General features: G+C 40.8%; 1 protein-coding gene and 1 long non-coding RNA gene across 3 annotated transcripts; one reads left to right on the top strand and one right to left on the bottom strand.

Annotated features, from left to right (window-relative positions):
* Window positions 1–733: 733 nt before the first annotated feature.
* cracd (capping protein inhibiting regulator of actin dynamics) lies at window positions 734–20,202 on the bottom strand. Its single transcript, XM_039606319.1, has 9 exons — window positions 20,131–20,202; window positions 7,880–8,045; window positions 7,296–7,428; window positions 7,051–7,206; window positions 6,364–6,579; window positions 3,676–6,265; window positions 2,806–2,996; window positions 2,556–2,718; window positions 734–2,305 (listed from the first exon to the last, which is right to left on the bottom strand). Exons 1-9 carry the CDS (start codon window positions 20,180–20,182, stop codon window positions 2,145–2,147), a joined length of 3,828 nt encoding a protein of 1,275 aa, XP_039462253.1. The 5' UTR covers window positions 20,183–20,202; the 3' UTR covers window positions 734–2,144.
* Window positions 11,058–13,524, top strand: LOC120436038. Of its 2 annotated transcripts, none has more exons than XR_005610068.1 (3): window positions 11,058–11,181; window positions 13,230–13,307; window positions 13,448–13,524. It is a non-coding gene; the product is annotated as an uncharacterized LOC120436038 (long non-coding RNA). The 2 variants fall into 2 exon arrangements; XR_005610069.1 differs by lacking the exon at window positions 11,058–11,181 and adding an exon at window positions 12,930–13,142.
* Window positions 20,203–21,338: the final 1,136 nt, after the last annotated feature.

Raw genomic sequence — 21,338 nt, 5'->3', positions numbered from 1 at the left:
CTGATTTGACCATCTCAGGCTCTGCCCCACCCACTTTCCGTTTAAACCAGGGTGGTGTTAGGGCCCGCCAAAACACACAGAGCTGTAAATGGAAACAGCTGTGCTGCTTTCTGCACGTCGCAGGTCACTGGGTTACACTTACACTTTGAAAAGTCTAGTAAACATACACTATATTGCCAAAAGTATTTGCTCATCTGCTTTCACATGCATATGAATTTGAGTGAAATCTCATTTTAATTTGTGAGGTTAGACGATGATGTTAGAGGAGAAGCCCTGGCTCACAGTGTCCACTCTTGATTCATCCCAAAGGTGTTCTGTCTGGTGGAGCTCAGGCCTCTGTGCACCATGCATGCCTAGGTGCTTGATTTTATACACCTGTGGCCATGGAAGTGATCAAAACACCCAAATTCAGTGGTTTGGATGGGTGAGTGAAGACTTTAATGATATAGTGTACCAAAACTATATCGAAACCATTTTTAGATCATGTCCCAGTTTGTTAGGAAGGGCAGCCAATTAGAATAATCTTAAACAGAGGAGGAAGCGAGCTAAAACTGCTTGTTTCGTACAAATATGAACTCAAGAGCTAAACCAAGACTTAGCAATAAGATAAACAGGGATTAATTTGAATTGTGAATCATGTAAAGCCACTCCAAGAATAGAAATATGGAGTTGGTCATGAGCATAGTACTTTCCCCTTCATGATTATGAACAGTATGAGACGGCAGTTCTGTGGTTCAGACTTCAGTATTTAATTTACATTATTCATAACATTTTGTATCTCTTTAAGAATTTTTTTTCCGTATCTGTAAGTGGGACAAAAAAGTGCAAATAATACCAAACATTTTTTGTTACATACAACACTGCGTACACTACACTATTGTGCACGACCAAAGTTAGAAACAAAATGACAGTGAGTCTACCTCTTTTAGGGCCCTCTTTTTGACCGAACCTCTGGCAATGCCTTCCACTTACATACAGTACATACTTACATAGATACAGATCATTAAGTGAGTGGCAGGAAATAAGAATCAAGTTTTTTTTTCTTCATAGAGGAAATGTTTACATTATGTAGGATCATATCACATTTAAGAGGAAGTGATGGCGCAAGCCTACTAAGACGAGCGTGTTACAGGAGGACAGCTATAAGAGTCGTAGGTCTACAGCTAGGAGGTGTCGCATCTGTCTCCAATAAGCAAAGCCTAAAAATAAAAAATCCAAATTACATCGTCACACAGCTGTGAGGATGAGGTGCAGGTTCACCATAAATGCCCAGTAACACTTGTGGTCTTCAGTGCTGTGTTTAGGTGCACCCACCATGTTTCATTTTTTTTTTTTTTTTTTTTTTCTTTTTAAATCATGGCAAAATTGTACAATAGCTCCTTGGACAGCTATCACAGTCGTCACGGGCACAGTGAGAATTGTTAAGCTAAGATTTTCCAGTATGTGTTAATAAAAAAAGGCATCTCTTGTAGATGAAAAACAAGGCTCAGAGAAAAGATACAGGAAAGAGAGAGAGCTGCTGCTTTACATAAATAACGCCAAGAAGGACAGAGGGGATGCCTGTAACACTTCCAGAAGCAGGTTCGTGCTGAGTTTAAACTGGTAGCCCTTAAAACATGATTCAGACAGTTACCCTCTGTTGATTAAACACTGTCATAGATCAGAGCTTCACCTCTATAATACAGAAGTGTTATATTGTGTTGAGCAAATGATTTATTTACAACCATGGTGACACAGTTGGCTACACAATTTAAAAAAAAGAAAAAAAAAAGAAAAAGGTTGGCTATTGCAGTGGCCAACCATGGTTGCGATTGGCTGCAGGAGTTTAAGAGACATAATTTACGTTTTTATACAGTATGTGCATGCTCGCATCAATTGTTTATATCTGTGCGGCTGTATCGGATTAAGTGAATGTGAAGCGCACTTTAACATGATAATAGTACCAGCCAGTGTATTTGGGGGGGGTTAGGAGGAGATGGAGAGCTTTACTGGTTTCACAGTCGGGAAGAGTTTTCATTGTGAGAGGTGGAGTTCTCAGAGGGGAGGGACAGTTAATGGTGACAATCCAAGTGTTTCAGAGTCTGTGGGCAGTGTGCAGTCTCGATGCAGGCCGGAGTCCCGTGTGTAGCTGGTGGTTTGAGGTGTTATTTGATGATCTGAGGACAGTCGCTCCAGGCTTTGGCCTTTCGTTTGGCCAGAGCGAGCCAGGCAGGCTCTGTGGAAACCTGCGGAGAGTCACTGGAGGGGAAGCGCTTTGACACCTCTTTGACAGCAGGTGGAGATGGTGTAGAGTCTGCAATCTCAACTGCAACAACAAACACGGGGTAAAAATGGGTTACTAATCTGTTTGCTTTGCTATATCCCATTATTAGACTCATTTAAAAAAAAAATATTATTTTGAAGAAGAGCTTCAGGAAATAAATAAATTAGCCTGACTAATAACAGCAACTGTAATTAGAAGAACCAGAAATCATAGAAAAGCAGCTCATCCTGTTGTTTGTGATGCTAAAAGCCACTTAGCATATTGACTTTACTATGATATATGACAATTTTACCAGTGACAGAGCTCGGTAGAGTGTTAGCCTTCTTTAGGTGCTCCCGGCGTTCAAATTTTCCCAGGAGGCTCTCTGGTCTCTTGGGCTCCTCTGGCGTCTGAGGTTTAGAAGAAGGACTGATGTTTCCACTTCCTTTGCTGTCTGTGGGGCTCACCAGCGTAACCTGCAAAAGAGATTTGGGATCCATAAGATGGACAGTATGTTACGGAGATCACGAGAAAGTGAGTAAATGTTGATCTGTGGGGCATACACTGTCTCGCTCTCTAGCTTGTTTTTCTGCAAGCTTGGCCTCTCTTTGGCTACGACGCTCCTCCCGGTTCTGCTGCTGCTCCCTAAAGCCTTTCTGCTTCTGCAGAGCCAGTGTGATCCACAAAGGTCCGGCCTCCTTCTCCTGGACCCTCGCACTGTCCAGTGAGTGCCTGCTCTGTAGGGATGGTTTTTCTGCAGATGAACACATGATAGATGTTGTTGGAAACCTTTGATACTACAACAAATTGTACAAACTGTACAACAAATTGTGTATTTGTTGTACAGTGTCCTTGGGTGCTCTGAAAGGCGCTATTTTTTAAATAAAATGTATTATTATTATTTTTAGTAGTAGTAGTAAAACACTATTTTTAATTTAACAAAACATATTCATCTCAAAATCATATTCCAAATTTTTCCACAGGACCTATTTTTCTTTCTGTCCGACAATGCGTGTAGGTTAGTAGAAAGAAAATAGCTATTTACATAAAAACTATTCACATAATTGTTTGCGGATTTATCATTTAGTCCCAGTATATTCACGAGAAGGCAGACATCTCTACTGCCAATATCACCAACTTGTGCTAAAACAATCAAATGTTAAATGGATAAATGGTACTTTGATTTAAATAGGGAACATCCTTTTAAGCAGTAAATGTTGCCAAGATATTTGCAAATCAAATGCATTTGCATTATGTAGATGAGAAGATCATTGCTTACGTCTCTTTACCTAAATAGGAAGCTATAGTCTGGAGATGCTTAGGGCCGAAGCAGCTTACACGATTTCATCTAAAAGTATCAAGATAAGCTTACAAGCTCATCTAAAGCTTGTTATTTCATGTGATAATTTCAGCTAACTAACAAAGATGCTGACCTTTCCTGATAAGTTCTGTCTTTCTGTCTGCCTTCTCTCTCCAGGGTATGTTAATGGAGGGGAAGAATGATCTCTTCTCCTTCGGCTCTTCTTCCCCTTGGACATGACTTTGGGTGCTCCTGTGCAGCATTGCCACCGCTGAAGGTTCCTCACTCCTTCCGGCTTGCTCCTGGATGGATGGATCCACACCCATTGTACTCTCCACTGAATCATCACTGGGAGGCTCATGAACTACCTTAGGTAGCGGTGATGGAGGAGGTGTTGGGGCTGCACCTGTAGGCTTAGGTGATGTCACTGGTCTGCGGTAGAGCGGTGGCTTGGAAAACACTTTCTCACCCTCACTGTGTGGAGTCGGGCTGGGAGACTTAGTCAGTTTACCCCGGGGGAAAGCAGGAGAGGCAGATGCATGTAAATACTTGCTGACCGCACCCTCTTTCTGAGGTGACGTGGGGCTTGATTTGTCAGAAAAGACAGAAGAGGCATCAGAGTCTGGCTCAATGGGGGTAAGAGGCGAAGGGACGCCATCAAAGCTGTCCCCAGCACTGTAGCGTTTCTTCTTTTTCTCTGTGGACTGTTCGCTGTGAAAACGCAGAGAGTAGTTGGTCCGCCTCAGCTTTATGCCGAAAGGAGAAGGCTTCTCCTCACTGTCCTGGCCCTGCTCCTCTCCCTCCACTCTGCTTTCAGATGCCTCTGTTTCACTCTGAACTCTGCTCTTCAACTCTGCCTCTTCAGACTGAATTTCAGAACTGGGAACCAGGAAAGAAGGAAGGTCTTTGGCAAACATACACTCATCTGACCCTCTTTCTATGATGCGGACACTTTTACTTGTCCTGTTCTGAGGTTTACTTGATGGAGAGGGAGAGGCTACAGTGGGGCTTCCAGGTGGAGCAACTTCATCTCCTGCTTCTTTATCTTCTGCACCAAACACCTCAGAGTTCCTATTTGAATCTCCAAACTTCTTCCTTGCAGGGGTGATGGAGAACTTGGCGCTAGCAGACATGGTCTTCCTGAGGTTAGTGTGGGCAAACACAGGCTGTTCTTCAGCGCTGGACTGAGACTGGCTCCTGCTCGGCTCTGGGTACTCGCTGTACTTCCCCTCCTCTACCCCCTTGAATATCTTTGATCTGATGCTCGCCCATTCTGCCAGGACGGCCGCACTGGACTGATCGGTAGTGAGCGCAGACTCATTGAGTGATTTGGTTTTTCCAGACTTGCGTTCTGGGGAAGTCTTGCTCTTTGTTGGCGGTGTTCCTTGGGCCTTTCTATCCTCTCCCAAACCCAGCAGGGACTTGCAGGCGGTGTCTTTGATCTGGTCTAAATTGACAGCTGTCCCACATAGCTGGGCGCCTGTCACTAGGATGGCTGTATGGGGGACATATGGAGATGCTGGCAGGTTGGGGGAGTCTGGTCCTTCAGAGGAGGAAGCCTTTGCTCCATCTCTTTGACAAGCGACAGCAGCGCTCTGGTGGCTGGAGGCTGGTGTAACAGGCGTCAGATTGACCTTCTGGAAGAGAATCTGTTTCTCACCAGAGGACACTTTAAAAGAAAATGGCCTCTGTCTCTCCTCCATCTCCCTCCAGCGTAGCTCTTCAGCTCTCCTCTTCATCTCTTGTGGGTCAAACTTCCCATCAGCCTCCTCCAATGACATCCTTCTTTGCTCCTCTTCCTCCATTTTCCTCTTCTCCTCTGCTACCTTTTTTTTCTTTTCTTCCATTTCCCACAACCTCAGTTTCTCTGCTTCCTCCTCTTTCTTTTGTTCCTCTTCTTCTACCAGCTTCCTCCTCCTCTCAGCCTCAAGCTCCTGCTGCCTCCTTGCCTCTTCCTCATGCTTCCTCCTTTCCTCCTCCTCTTGCCTCTTCCTGTCCTCTTCCTCTTTCCTCCATTGTTCTTCTAGTCGTCTCCTTTCTTCCTCTTCTTCCTGCTGTCGACGCTCCTCCTCTTCTCGCATCCTCCTTTCCTCCTCCAGCCTTCTCATGCGCTCTTCCTCTTGCCTCCTTTCCTCCTCCTCCCTGATCCTCCTTTCCTCTTCTTCTCTGACCCTCCTTTCCTCTTCTTCTCTGATCCGCCTTTCCTCCTCCTCTCTGATCTTCCTCTCCTCCTCTTCTCTGATCCTCTTTTCCTCTTCCATTCTCTTTCTTTCTGCCTCCTCTAGCAGCCTCCTTGCCTCCTCTTCTTCTCTGATCCTCCTTTCCTCCTCCTCCAGGCTCTTTTTCTCTGCCTCCTCTAGCAGCCTCCTTGCCTCCTCTTCTTCTCTGATCCTCCTTTCCTCCTCCTCCAGTCTCTTTTTCTCTGCTTCCTCGCGCAGCCTCCTTGCTTCCTCTTCCTGCTGTTGCATACGACATCTCTCCTCCTCCAGTTCACGCAGCCTCAGCTCCTCTGCTCTCCTCTTCCTCTCTTCTTCCTCCTGTCTGAACCTCAGCTCCTCAAGCTCTCTCATCCTCCTCGCCTCCTGTCTTTCCTCCGCATGGAGTCTTTGTTTCTTGAAGCTTTCAAGGGACTCAACAGACGCTCTACGCTGGTCGTCTGTGGAGACGCCAGCTGCTTCGAGGTCATCTTGGACCAAACCAGGAATGGATACCTCTTGGAGGTCCTGCAATGCAAAAGTCCAAGTAGTGTCAGTTTAAAAAAAAATAACAAAGGGTGTCACAGAATAAACCAACATGCAAACCCACATTAAAAGAAACTCACCTGTGTGAATCGTCTGTGCTTGCGGGAAACCCTCTGGTTTTTCGGCTTGACGGAGAGTTTATGTTTGGCGGCGGCGTTGTCTAAGCGAGGAACAGACTGAGGGACGGCATCAAGGTTGATGGACTCAATCGTGCCGGTGAGTGGAAGAACTCGTTTGGACCTTGGAGACTTCACAGGAGGGCTGTGTGGTCCAAATGGCTGACCTCCCTGGACCTGCTTTTTCCACAGTAAAAGAGCAATTAAACTACGACTAAAAGAGATCTCTGTAGACACAGTTCACATAAAGCAGAGGTGTCCGTGGTGTGATAAGGTTGTTGCAAACTGAAGCGATGTGGTACCTTGACAGAATCAGGGAAATGTTTTTTCCCTCATAAATTTGTTTTATATTCTCACAGTTTTCTGAATTTTATCCTCAATTTTGTGTGTGTGTGTGTGTTTTCTCAAAAATATCACCCACACCCCATATTTTTGAATTCATTTATTTATGTATTTATTTAATATTAATACAATCCCCTGATATGGAGCGATATACTAGAATCACAAAAGGTTCTAACCAACTTCTTCACATGTTTAGTACTACCCAAGATTTAAACAGAACAAATTTTGTTGTGTTAAATTAAATTAATCAAACTTCAAACAAACAAACAAACAAACAAACAAAAAACCTACCAGTCAGTCAACTCATACCTTTGGCTCTGTTCTTAGTGGCTCGGCTTCTACCTGGGCCAAAACTTTCAGAGGGCTACGCGGAACCTCTTCCTCATCTGAGCTACCCTCATCTCCCTCACTTCTTCTCAGAGAAGGAGGCCTTTGGCCAAACTTTATACCTTGTGCTATCTGCCTCTGTGAGGATAAAAAAAAAATAATTAATGATTACAACATATCTAGTTGGAGCATAAAGAGAAGTGAGTGTACACCTCTGCATGGCCCACCTGCAGATTCCTAACTTTATCCGACACGTTTTCCTGGGACATGCTGTGATCTAGACCAGCCTCCTTCACCGGTTCCTCTGGAATGAAGATGCTGTCGTGTGAGAGAGCTCGAGATCCGATGGGATTCAACTCCCTGCAGGAGAAGGAGATTGTCTTCAGTGCTGCAGCGTGTCATCCTTGTCAGTCATTCATGCATTTATCACAAACTGGCTGCAGCAAAAAACTTTACACAGTGAAATGATTGACCTTGTTACACACCCGCAGTGCTGTTACAAGTCGTTATGGGTTACAAGCTCGTATTGTCAGTGAAGCCTTTTGCCTTTAAAGTCGTTTCAAAGCACAGCCTCACCTTTGTCTTTACAGATTATGTCACCTTGCAGCATATTGTAACCGCGTGATTTAACACTTTCATTTTTCTAGAAGTGAATAAGAAGCTGAGTTGCTTTTAGCAGAGAAAAAAAAATGTACGATTAAAAAAAGCAAAAAATTCGACCCTTGATAGTAAAGTGAATGGACAATAAGCTCAGTTTCTGTGTGTATAATATAGATGAATACAATACAAAAAAAACGATCTATGTACTGACCTCAGATTTTGATCGGACTCGTCATCAGATGTAACGCCATTGCACACTTCCCCTGTGGAAAAACTGGTTTTTAGCTCTGCTCCATCAAAGCCCCCTCTCGCCTGTCTTTTCTTCTTCTTCCCAAACAGTCGTCTGAACGGCTGGAACTTGCCCTGTCGCCTTCTCTCTGGTGGAAAAAGGAGAATGGATGACAACCACAGCCACGTGCAATCACATCATTAATCTTTATATCTCATCCTCGGGGGAGATAACGAGCAGGACGGTGCCTATGAGCATATTCATTGTTACACGTGTGTACTTAATGAAATGCGTTTGACGGAGTTAAAAGAAAACAAATCAAAACAGCAGATGGAATGAGAAGAAAACCTTGGCTCTATGGTTCATACTTGTATTTACAGGAAGTGTGAAAAATAGACACTACACATAAAAAATAGAGCACCAACAGCCAAAGAATTAAAAAAAAAAGGAGGAGGTCACTAGCTCCCCTATTTACAGGCTAAAAATAAATCCACAACTGAAAGCAGAGAAAGTTCAGTGATCGTCACAACTCCAAAAGCTAACACAAACTAGCCACATGTGAGCAGCACTACAGTAAATATAAAACTTCAAGGCTACACATATCACAGCTACCACTGGGAGATTCACTAATCTATCAATCTGTGAGGTAATCACTTCAAGTGTGTCGATTTAGACACAATAAAACAGGGCAGCTATCATAAACCCTGCTATTGCTGCCAAGGTCAGTGCTGATTCATGAGGAAGCGTTTGACAAAAGCGAAGAATTTAACTTTGGACTTTGCGCAGGTATCTTTACCACCTCATCATTGTTCATGCCAGTAAGTTATAAACTCTTACACTAAACTTTCCCATGTGTAAACGCAAAAATGTGTCTGTGCATTCTCTTCTCAGAATCCAAACAATAACGTAACAATAAAAGTTTGCTTGAAAACATTTAACAGAACCTCATAGAAACAGTAGCTCATGCAATTCACAATCCATCATAATTCAAAGCTTATTGCTCATAAAAAAAACAAACAATTATGATCCTGACCTTAAACACAATGATCACCTAATGCATCTTCAATGAAATTGTGCTTAAGTGTGATTCAATTCTGACCACTAATGTAGCAGGAGAAGCAATTCATGCTATTTGAACATGGATGGATGACAAATTATGGCATGAGCTTATGGGTTCTTCAGCTAATTTAATCATCTGTGATTGCTTCCTGGTTTTTTTTCTTGGTTACCAGGATAGATCAAATAGTTAAAAACAAATTATGAGAGATGTGGCTTGCTTCAATTTCTGGAGTCAATCCAGTCCCCACAAACTTCCTGGATTCTCGCTAGATCCAGTTTTTAACAGATTCTTTATCATCGAGACATAGAGCAAAACTTTTATTTTTATTTTTATGTGATATCTTCACAAATATAAACCTAACTGAAATTGGGAGACATCCCCTGATGTTCTTAAGCCAACATCACGAACTAATCTGGATCCGGGTTCTCTCTCCTGATCCAGGGATTCAGTTCGTCTACAGTGTGGAGGGAATTTTCAGCCTTGGTTGAGGTGTTTCAACAAGTACTGCAGAACATTTCTCCTTCAAAACTACAGCAGCTACCCAGCTGTGTGTCTTACTTCTGTGTGTTTGTGTAGTTGTGAAGGTCCACTCCCTGAACTAAGTGGGTGAGGTTACAGAGCTACAAAGCTACTCTACACCATTGTGCAGACAGGCATTCACTGGGCTCTGCGGGTATCCCTTTCAGTGCTATAAGTAGAAACCGGTGTGGGATTTCACTTTGCATGCTGCTCACTAAACGAAAGGCATGATGGGAAATGATACAGTAAACTAATTTCCCCACTCCTTGACCCTGAAGAACTCAAGGGTTTTTTGTGTATAAAAGAGAGAGGACATGTTTACACAAAAAATATTTTAGAAACTCGGGGTCAAGGGACAGATGTTTCCATCTTGTTCATCTTATATTTGACTCTGCTGAAGTCCCTCATCATTCCAAAAAAGATCTATATAAAGATCTATATATACACCTTATCTTACTTACAAACATAAACCCTCATTTTCCTTTTGAAAAATGTTCTCAAGTATCGGCCAACATAAAAAGTATTCCCATTTTTGCTATAAAAACTTAAAACTACTGTTGTTTTTTGCGTGACAGGGTTATCCATTGTGAAAACAAAGGATTTTAAGAACTACTGTTCATTCCTCTTCTTGCAGAGACTTCGAAACTTTACTACTTTCATGACTTAATATGAAGCCAAAACATGGACGTGACAGTGTTGTTACTTTGTCCATTGTGAGTTTTCAGACTCCAGATCCCAAAGCGATTTTCAAGAACAGCGGGTGCTGTTTTATTATTTTGATCTTTTAACATGCTGTTTTTCATTCAAGGTTTCTTCTTATGCAGACACAAACACAAACTTTACTATTTTTCATGACTTAATAAGAAGTTGGAATTAGACATTAAAAAACTATGGGAGTTCTAAATAAACCTAAATGCATGGACGTTTTTTACTCACTTTATGTCTCTTCCAAATTGAATAACAATTATATAGCGTGACCAATTAGCAAATCAATGGCACACAAATCAACATTTTCCTTTATATGGCTTCCAAAGTGCTCAATCAATCAATCAACAGATATTATGCTCAATCAATCAATCGAGACATTATGTCCACACAAGTCAAATGGATTTGGGTTTAAACTGTGCGTTTGGTAAAATGGTTACAAAACACACAGATTAGTATCTAAATTTAACTCGGAGCAATACGCAAATCTATTAAAATCGTAAACTAAAACATTTCTTATATTTGAGGAAGTGGAATAGGATTGCTAGCTAAAATCGACAAACATCATGAGTCCCTGTATCTGCATCCAGACTGACAGCGCTGTCTTTGCCTCCTGTCAACAGCTGCTGAGGTAGTTTAGATTCACAACACTGAAAAAACCTTACGAGAACTTTCGAGAGGTCACTAATGCTTTTAAGTATTAAACAGTTCATAAATTATAATATTAATCTTAGCCGTTAAAACTACTAGCAATTACATTTAGCGTGAATTAAGGTAGCGGCTATGGCTAAACTTTAGTGTGAACGCTAGGTAGCAAGCGTTATCAGTCCTGCAGATCTGTAACAATAATAAACAGCGTGAATTTGACAAAATAACCAAATTGTTTATCTAAAAAGTGTTATGTTTCTCTTGAAGTCAAAGATTGAAGCTGATAAAAGCCTACCAGCAAGTAACGTTGGCAGCCTACCTTAACAACTCTGATGAGCAACGACATATGGAGGTAAGGGCCTAGAAGTACAGCACTGCCTCAAGCAAAAGTAAAATAATAACAATAAGAATATATAGTAATGCGTAACAAATTTGTTAGACCACCAAATAAAAGGTTTATTCCACAGCTGCCAGAAATTAGGCAATAATTTTCAATATTTCTATTAAGGTTCAACCACCAGTATGCACAAGCTCCTCAATCAAAATGATGCATTTGAATGCTATGTTTTCCAAAAAGCTCATGTCATAAATCATATTATTATTATTATTAATATTCTTTATTTATTAGGCTACCAAATTCTCATCTCTTCAACAAAACCTTAATTAATTTTTGATTTCTCAAAGAAGTCCAGTGCTAGCTCGAATTTGGGTATTAAAACAATATTTCAGTTTGCTATATGCCTAATAAAAACATGAGGTTTTTAACAGTTTTCTGCAATCTTTGTGTTTCCTTGTTTTTTTATGACAAGTGGTCCAATCATTTTGTCATACCTTACAGTTAAAGTAAGCAGTAGGAGTGTGGTGGGAGCAGCTGGAAACCTGAAGAGGTAGAAGCTTGCTCCAGAGAAAAGAGGAATTTAAGACAGAATACATGTGTGTTAATGGGAGGGAGAGGTGTAACAGTGGAGCTGCCAAGAGTAGAGGAAGAAAAGGTGGATGAGCTTAAATACCTGGGGCCAAACGTGAAGATGAGAGTGCCAGCAGGGTGGAGTAGGTGGAGTTGAGTGTCAGAGGTGATTTGTGACAGAAGGATAGCAGCAACAGTGAAAAGGAAGGGTTACAAGGTGATAGAGACACCTGCTGTGATTATAGTTTGGAGATGGAGGCCAAGCTGAAGATGCTAGAATTTTCACTGAGTGACCAGGATGGACAAGATTAGAAATGAGTATATCAGAGGGACAGCTCAGCTCAAGAGGGAGTTAAAGAGGAACGAGTGAGATGATTTGGACATGTACAGAGGAGGGATGGTGGATAAAGCAAGGATGGTGGAAAAAGGATGTTGAATATTAAGGTGCCAGGCAGGAGAAAAATAAGAAAACCTGAGAGGAGGTTCATGCAGAGGGTTAGTGTGACTGTGAGATGGAGGCAGATGATCAGTTGTGATGACGCATAAAATACCTTACAGTTACAGCATTTTTTTGCACTGTTTTTGCACAACTTAAAAAGTGCTGTCACTGATGTTATCTTTTTTTTTTTAAGCAATACCTTATTTTTTGTCATTTGTCCCCTGTGATTTTTCAAAATAGAATCAAATACATTCCTTTCTATCCGTATTGAGTTTACATTTCCAGTATTGTAACACCCTAGTTTGGAATCAGGTTATATTTGGTAAAAACAGCTCACTGACTGACAGAATAGTAGACTGCCTAAACTGTGGATAATCTCAAAGCAGTACTTTTGGGATATATTACAGAGTGATTATGAGGAGGTCTCTGACTTTTTTTTAATCTTTGCTTTGTTTCTTTTCATGCCATTCTTGTTTCTCTTTTTGATCAAATTGGTGGCATCAACCTGTTCACTCTCAGTGCAAGTGCAGCGACTCATATTATGGGTGCGACGGTGATGCTCTGTTTCCCTGCAGCACGCTCTTCCAGCATGAGGGCCAATCCAGTGGTACAAAGCTCATAATGCACCGCCATGGGCATGCTCACACACTCATGCATGAAACGAGGAAGGACACATTTTTTCTGCGGAGAACAAGACTCGGCAGCAGCACAACCTATTTATGAGGGTTACGTCTTGCTTCCCATGTGCTCGCAATGCAGGATGCTTTGACCCTGGTAATCCAGGATTCAAAATCTTGTTGGTTTTTCATTCTAGCCATTAGATCTGGGACTGTTTCACATCTGGTGAAGGTAAAAGACGGAAGCAGGAAACAAGCTAAAAATAACTATTTATGCAGTATGCAGTCTGTGATCCGTGATCCATAAATGTAAGGGAAAAACAAAATCACAGCAGCTGTGTAATATCCAGGTGATAATACCTTTTTTTCATTTAAGTATTTATTGAAGTTAAACATAAAATTAAATGTACATCACTTGACACATACCTTAATTTTAGGACTCGCATACCTTGGTGGATCCCTTGTTAGCCACCCTTTGGTCAGTGCCATTTTACATGCAGCCAGCAGCACAGCAAGTAAGTATTTATCTATACACTCTATGTCTGAGGGTATGTATCCTAAAAATATGGATTTGAAATCAAAAGGTAAATATGTGCTAAAGATGTTTTGCATCACTTTATGAACATCTCTCCAGTAATTTTTAATATTCTTACAGTCCCAAAATATATGGTGTGCTGCTTCATAGCCACAGTTCCTCCAATATTCGAAGCCTCCATCATCATAGTGTGCTGCAGTAATAAAAAAATGGGTAAGTGGTTGTTTGATTTTTTTAATGTTTTGAGTATAGAAGTTTCTTAACTGAAGATATCTATAAAAGTCTTGATTTTCCAAATAAAACGTTTGCTTGAAAGTTTGAAAACCATCCAACAACCAACCAACTAACAATGCACACCATTTCAATATTGTTATATCCTTCTCCAACTTAATTTCTTTTATCACCATTTTCCAAACGTTTAGTGTGGCTTTTACCCATGGATTTCCTGTTTTAACAATGAAGCCCTGTAGATTTTTATCTGCCAGAACTGCCTGCATATGCATATCGGTTATTGTTTTGCATTCAGTTTCCTTCCATGCTGCTACATATGATGGATCACACCAGTGCAGCATTGCTGAAATACAGTATTTTTTTTAAACATGGTAGGTTCCTGCCACCATTCTCTCTGAGCAGTTGTAGTGTTTTGTATTGTATTCTGGGTCGTTTCCCTTGCCATATAAATCTAGAGATCGTTTATCCCATTCACTAAAGTATTTTCGTTTAATCCAGAGTGGAAGGGTTTGAAACAAATGTAGAAATCTTGGTAACATGTTAATTTGTTAATAGAAATAATGATTTCTATTCTAGAGCTTATGCTCAAACATGGGATATGATTCCATTTTGTAAGATCATCTCTGTCTCACTCCTCTCTCCAGTGTCAGATGTTGAGTTAGGTGACCGTTAATTTTGAGCCTTGGATTGTCATATAATGCCTTTACATTGTTTATCACTAGCTCATTAAAACCAAATTTAGGCAGTACTCTGTATGGGTACTGCCAACTAACCAAGTCAAATGCCTTTTCGGCATCAAGACTTAGGATCACAGCCTGCTCTGTATGTTGTTGTATATACAGTTAAGCCCATAATTATTCATACCCCTGCCGAATTTTGACTTAAAGTTACTTTTGTTCAACAAGCTAGTTCTTTTTTGAGCAGAAATGACACAGGTGTCTCCCCAAAGATAATAAGACGATGTACAAGAGGCATCATTGTGGAAAAAAAATATTTCTCAGGTTTTATTTATATTTTAGCAAAAAGTATCATGTCCAGAATTATTCATACCCTTCTCAATAATCAATAGAAAAAAGCCTTTATTGGCTATTACAGCAATCAAACACTTCCTATAATTGCAGACCAGCTTTTTGCATGTCTCCACGGGCATTTTTGCCCATTCATCTTTAGCAATGAGCTCCAAATCTTTCAGGTTGGAGGGTCTTCTTGCCATCACCCTGATCTTTAGCTCCCTCCACAGATTCTCAATTGGATTCAAGTCAGGACTCTGGCTGGGCCACTGCAAAACGTTAATGTTGTTGTCTGCTAACCATTTCTTCACCACGTTTGCTGTATGTTTTGGGTCATTGTCGTGCTAAAATGTCCACTGGTTCCCAAGGCCAAGTTTTTCTGCAGACTGCCTGATGTTGAGAATCTTCATGTATTGCTCTTTTTTCATGGTGCTGTTTACTGTGATTAGGTTCCCTGGTCCATTGGCTAAAAAACACCCCAAAGCATTAGGTTCCCACCACCATGTTTGACAGTGGGGATGGTGTTCTTTGGGTTGAAGGCTTCTCCATTTTTATGCCAAATGAAGGCAACATCATTGTGACCAAATAATTCAATTTTTGTTTCATCTGACCATAACACCGAAGACCAGAAATCTTCTTCTTTGTCCAGATGAGCATTTGCAAAGGCCAAATGAGCTTTGGCATGCCTTAGAAGTGCCTGGAGAAGTGGCGTTTTCCTTGGTCTGCATCCGTGGAACCCAACAGTGTCCGTTGGACTGTCTGCCTTGAGACATTGCCACCAGCAGAGCCCAGATTCACCAGAATGGCCTTGGTGGTGATCCTTGGATTCTTTTCACCTCTCTCACTATCCTCCTGGCCAGCACAGGTTTCACTTTTGGCTTCCGACAACGTCCTCTGAGATTTTCCACAGTGCGGAACATCTTGTATTTTTAATAATACTTTGCACTGTAGCCACTGGAACTTGAAAACATTTGGATATGGCCTTGTAGCCCATTCCTCACTTGTGAGCAGCCACAATGCACAGCTGCAGGTCCTCACTGAGTTCCTTTGTCTTAGCCATGAATGTCCACAGACCACCTGCAGAGAGCTGCTGTTTTTCACCTGTTGAGTTGATTAAAACAGCTATTTCCAATTAATCAGGGTAATTAGGATGCTTTAGAACAGCTTTGACTATTTGGAATGGTATGGAACTTTGGATTTTCCCAGAGACTGTGACAGTTTGTAAAGGGTATGAATAATTCTGGACATGATACTTTTTGCTCAAATGTAAATAAAAGCTGAGAAATATTTTTTTCCACAATGATGCGTCTTGTACATCATCTTATTATCTTTTGTGAGATGCCTGTGTCATTTCCAGTCAAAAAATAACTTGCTAGTTGAGTAAAAGTAACTTTAAGTCAAAATTTGCCAGGGGTATGAATAATTATGGGCTTAACTGTAGTTGTTTATGTGTAAAGTGCCTCTTGTATTATCCTGAGTTTGACGTTTATGAATAAAGCCAATCTGATCGTTGTGTATGAGGTTAGGGAGTATTTTTCCCATTTGTTTTGCCATTATGGATGTATAGATACGGTAATCTACATTGAGTACAGAATTCTGTATATACAGGCATCTGCGGTTTTAGAAAAGAGTTGTTTATAAAGGTTTCAGAGATAGACTGGATCTTATCACACACTTATGTGTGTTGTATTGTCTGCTTGGCGTCTCTTAAGTTTCCATGCCAGTAAATTTGTAAATTTAGAGCCATTGTCGTAATGATCTTTGTTTAGAGAATAGCATCTTCTTCTTAATCTCCTGAGTGTATATTAAGTGTATAATTATTTCTAAATTTGTTCTAGTGTTTTCAGATTTTGGTTTTGTTTGGTTTTGGTTTTGTCCATGGTTTCATTTTTGATAAAATCTCAAAGCGTTTGACACCAAACCATCTCCTTCAATTGACATTGAAGGAGATGGTTTTTAGTCTCTCATGTATGATATCTAGCAAGAGCCAATAAATCTACTGCATGTAGCCTCTCTGGAAAAGTTGCCTTGATAACTACAAGAAAGTAACTAAAAGAAAGTAACTTTGTAATATGAACCAAGAACTCTTCTGGTAAACATATATTGGCTGGCTTTGGCATCTTTTCTCCTCTTCTACTGCGATGCTCCATGCTTGCTGGGTCAGCTGCTCCATAGGATCCACTGGGTGGAGAAGAACCTTGATCGGGAAGTAATTTGTAGCCTCCTCAGCTGAATGTTAGAGCTGTGTCCCCTCCTCGTAGAATTCGCGGAGCCTGGATGGGTACGGTGTTTGGAAGCGGATTTTCTTTTCCCTCAGCGCCTGCTTCACATCATTGTATTCTTTTCGTTTATTTAGAACGGCTGCCGGATAGTTATGATCAAAATAAATCCTCTGATTATTCACCATTATGTCTTTCTTTATCCATGCTTTGTGTAGAATATCCTCTTTTGTTTCATAGTGGTGAAATCTGATCACTCTCGATCTGGGTCTCTCAGTCGAGGCAGGTTTGGGGGCGAGCGGTCTTTGTGCCCTTTCGATGTGTAGCTCAGTGGCTGGTGGAATCTCCAAGTTTTCTCTAAGGAGTTTCTCCACGAAGCTTATCGTTGAGTCCCCCTCTTCATTTTCTGGGACATTATATATTCTAATGTTGTCTCTCCTGGCTCTCCCATCCTGGTCAATACGTTTTTTGTCATGCTGAGGTTGAGCTTTGAGCACATGTTTCATCACCTGCTCCAGTGTTTGGACTCTGGTTTTGGCTGCTTCAATGTGGTTTTTGACCTCACCGATTCTCCTGTTAGTCTAATGAATTTTGCCTTTTATTTCTTTGAGTTGAGTGTTGTTCTTCTTTCAGAATTCTTGATTTTCTTGTAGGATTATCTCCATGTTTACTTTAGCAGGTTCAGTGGATGTCTGCCCTGTGTTGTCTTTAGCATTAGCCCCGCACCGCGTTCCCCGCAAGTCTTCATCCCTTTAGTTTAATTGCTTTGGGTTTTTCTTTCTTATTTATCTTGCTTCCATTGCTATCCTGGTTTTGGAGTGTCTTTAATATCAGACAGGTTTTAAATCTCAGTTTGCAGGATATTTTGATTTTTTTTAACGGAGGAGTTGTGTCTCTATGAGGCCATCTCGAGAAAGGGCGGGACCGGAATTCAATGAATCTACTTTCCGTGTTAAAGTTTTAAATGCTAGGAAACAGAAGTATAAGATGTCCACTCTTACCTTTTCCTAAAATAGGAATCTATGGCACACACTGGACTTGGTTTTTAATAAAGTGATTGATGCTCAGAATAATACAAACACTGCAATTCTACATGTATTTGGAAACCATATCAAAGACAATAGATATAAAAGAAACTACTTTTAGACTTAAACTTTTTATTTCTATCTGATCATAACAAAACAAGCAGTACCAGACTAAAACTAAAACTTGCTATATTTCAGACAGAAAGGGTGTAAGCCAAAGCAATGGCTTATGTACACCTAGCTCTCATATGTAATACAAAGTGACAACTTTTAATGGTAAATGTAATGCTCTGCAGTATTCACAGTTCACAATAATCCCTATTTGTCCTCTACTGGGCCTCATTCCCTCGTTTAAGCTAACTTTCTCCTGATTGGTTGCTTCTTGCAAACAACACTTTGAAGAGCAGGCGGAGGGGCTTATGAGCTCAAAACCAAAGATGTGGATCTGAGATGACTATATGAGGAATATCTGCTGTCATTTACATCATAGTGAGCCAAAAGTGGGAAAAGAAACTGCGGCAGTTTGAAACTTTTAGCTGACAAGAATTACATGTAAATACAGTGGTCTTATTAATTCAAAACATAGTCATATTTAATATATATAAGTTTAACAACTGATGCAGAAAACAAGAAGCATCACAGGTCCCCTTTAATAGTAATATTAATACTGACATGAGAATAAGAAAGCCTACAGTGTTTCTTTTATATCGACAAACTCCTCAAGCTCCAGGTTGACAGGGCCCCGGTGACAACACTTTATCTCTCTTTTATTGAATTTGAACTCACTTTCCAAGCTATCATTTGCTATCAGTCTCTCGAGATCAAACAGAAAACATACTGAATAAGGTGATTAATATCTGTAGCAAAATAACTGGAACAGCACTGAAAACCCTGCAGTTATATAAGAAAGCAAAACCCATCATGTCTGATTGTTCCCACCATTTCCATCATCTCACACATTCCCTAATGTCCGCAGCCATCTCTTCACTTGACTCTTAAGACGAAAAGGGTCATTTACTCCCATATATAATCTAATGAGTTATTTTCTTATTTTTTTATGTTTTAAATATTTGATTTGATATTTTCTTGTGCATTTCTTTTTTGTTGTTGTTGTTGTTTTTGTTTTATCTGTAAGCTTCCAACTGCTGTAAATGAATTACCTGATTGAAGGCTGGAAGATTAAAAAAACAACAACAAAAACCCCCCAACTAGTTTCTAATCTTTTCAAATGTTTTTATGCTTTTACAACAACAACAAAAACATGCACTGTCTATAGCTGGGCAGGTAGTATAAAGTAGAGTTTTGTAGCTTTTTTACTTAAAGCATCATCAGAGCAGTGAACCATTAAAGCCATGGTTTTCATCTTACAGTCACTAATAAGTGGTATGAAACTGATGAGGAACATTTTTTTAAAATATTTCTCAGAATAAGCAACATTCAAAACTCCCACATTGCCTATAGAGGATGGGGTTTACAGCCACTTTAAACTCTTGGACATATTATTTACAACCAGTTTCAAATTGTGATCACTGCCAGAAAATAGTCCTTGCAAAAAGGGCATGATAATTCTTTCATTTTGTGTCCATAATATTTTATTATATGCACTTATTATGCCTTTTCAGCTCCTTTTTCCCCTCATTCTTGGGCTCTACTGGAGAAGCTTTGAATAACTAACAGTTCAAAATACTCCCTAATCATCTTATAATGGTCCTTGGTGCAGCTCCTTGGTTCTATCTTTGTCTGAAATGTGACATTTTATCTGGTCTCACTTAAAGTCACCTGTCAGCTGACTGGCTGCCCTTCACAATTAAAAGGTTTGAACTGCATGTTCGTAAGATGACCATATTAGGGATATCCAGTCTCACTGACATCACAAAGATCCAAGAGTAACAGTATCCACCATTAAAACAGCATATATGTGAAATAGTCACATCTATGCTAACATTATCATTAAGACAGGTATTGATTATCTCCACAGAATCTGTACACTTGCAATTCCTGAACACAAATGTGGTTTCATGATGTTTTAACATTGATGTGTTGCTTTGTTCAGTTTACACTATGCTAAACTCACTCTTCATGAGGGTCATCGTGACCCTCGCAGGGATCACAGACAAGCAAGAAAAAGGCGATTAAAGAAGTCAGAATGTGGACACAGCACACCACAAAGGAAGTAAATCTCTTCTATGAAGTCAAACCCATCACCACACCGTGCAGTTCTTAAAGAGACAGTTAAAAAAAAAAAGGTCATGATGCGATGAACCTAACATGTTTTTTTAAAAGGCCGTCTCTTTAAGATGTCTATAAAACCACTTTACCTGGGCCTTTGGATTCGGTTACCTCTAGGACCATGTCATGCTTAGTTTCCATGGCGTCCGTTGCTATGATCACTGCCCACCTTGGCTGTGATGAGAGAAAAAGGAAGTGAACATGGGGATGCTGCTATTAAGATTTTAATTCAGGGAAAAGGAGGAAGAGGAAAGGGCCTCTGTGCTTTCCATTTTACTCTCCACTGCCTCTAGTGTGATCATCAGAAAGGTCGGCTTTGTTAGCTCTTGCAGAATGGCTCTTGTGATTGGTTTTCCTGGGGTATGATAAAAACAAGATGAGCTCTCTGAAGTCTCTCTGCTGTGGCTGCAAAAATAGTGATTAAAAAACCACCAACAACTCAGCTTTATCCCAAGTAACAGTTCTCAGCTAAGATGCAGGTATTATAAGTTGCCTCATAATTAGAGATCCACACAAACCACCTCTTATTTGCAACTCCTAAACTGGCAGGAACCAATACACCACAGATGGCTTCCTGAACCCTGAAACCCCAGTGTCCTCTGGTCAACACCTGTCTGCAGCACGCCGGCCAAGCCAGAGGTTTTCTGATGTACAGCAGAATGTGTGTTGTGTTGTAAAAAAAACTACAAGTGCCCAGGATAAAACCAGAGAATGTCAGAGACAGTACTGAGAGAGCTGGAGAGAAGCCCGCTGCCTCCAGTGGGATCAGCATGTCGTGGGCTTCCTTCCTGAGTGTGACAGGGCTGCACAGACTCTCTCAGAAATGTCTCGCTCCAGAAAAAGGCTCTTTGTCCTGTCTGACTCCAGCCAGCACAGGACAAGGAGCAAACAAGCATGTTTGGAAGTAGGAGTGTGAACACAGACAGAGAGAGTGTGTTTTGAGGAAAGAGACTGTATGTGATTGTGTCTATAAACGGAGATATTGTGGAATCTTGTTTTATTGTTTGTCTGTTTGGCTGCTTGTGCCAATGTTGAGAAAGTGTCTGTGTGCTGAGAAGCTTTTATTTCGTGTTTATGTGTAGTCCGATTGCTGCAGAGGACAGAGATGAGATGAGAGAAGCACGAGGAGCAGCCATGTGCTCTACAGAAGCAGAGAAATGCCTTTGACAAGGATACAGCTGCATCATAGTATGGCGGTGGCATAACACGATGCTGCATCTCAGCGCTTTTGAACGACTCAGCAGCTCGACATCCTTCGGGCCAGACAACTACCAGAGTCCTGATGGCATAGCTTAGA

Source organism: Oreochromis aureus, linkage group 23 (assembly GCF_013358895.1).
Source record: "Oreochromis aureus strain Israel breed Guangdong linkage group 23, ZZ_aureus, whole genome shotgun sequence".
NCBI lineage: Eukaryota > Metazoa > Chordata > Actinopteri > Cichliformes > Cichlidae > Oreochromis > Oreochromis aureus.
Note: the sequence above shows the minus strand (reverse complement) of the source record. Positions and strands in the feature narration are given on the sequence as shown.

Coding starts and splice junctions, on each gene's coding strand:
- cracd (XM_039606319.1), bottom strand. CDS start 20,182: ATGGAAACTAAGCATGACATGGTCCTAGAGGTAACCGAATCCAAAGGC. Junction 7,429..7,879: donor GAGTCCGATCAAAATCTGAG/GTCAGTACATAG, acceptor CTTCTCCTGCAG/GGAGTTGAATCCCATCGGAT. Junction 6,266..6,363: donor AGCACAGACGATTCACACAG/GTGAGTTTCTTT, acceptor TTTGCATTGCAG/GACCTCCAAGAGGTATCCAT.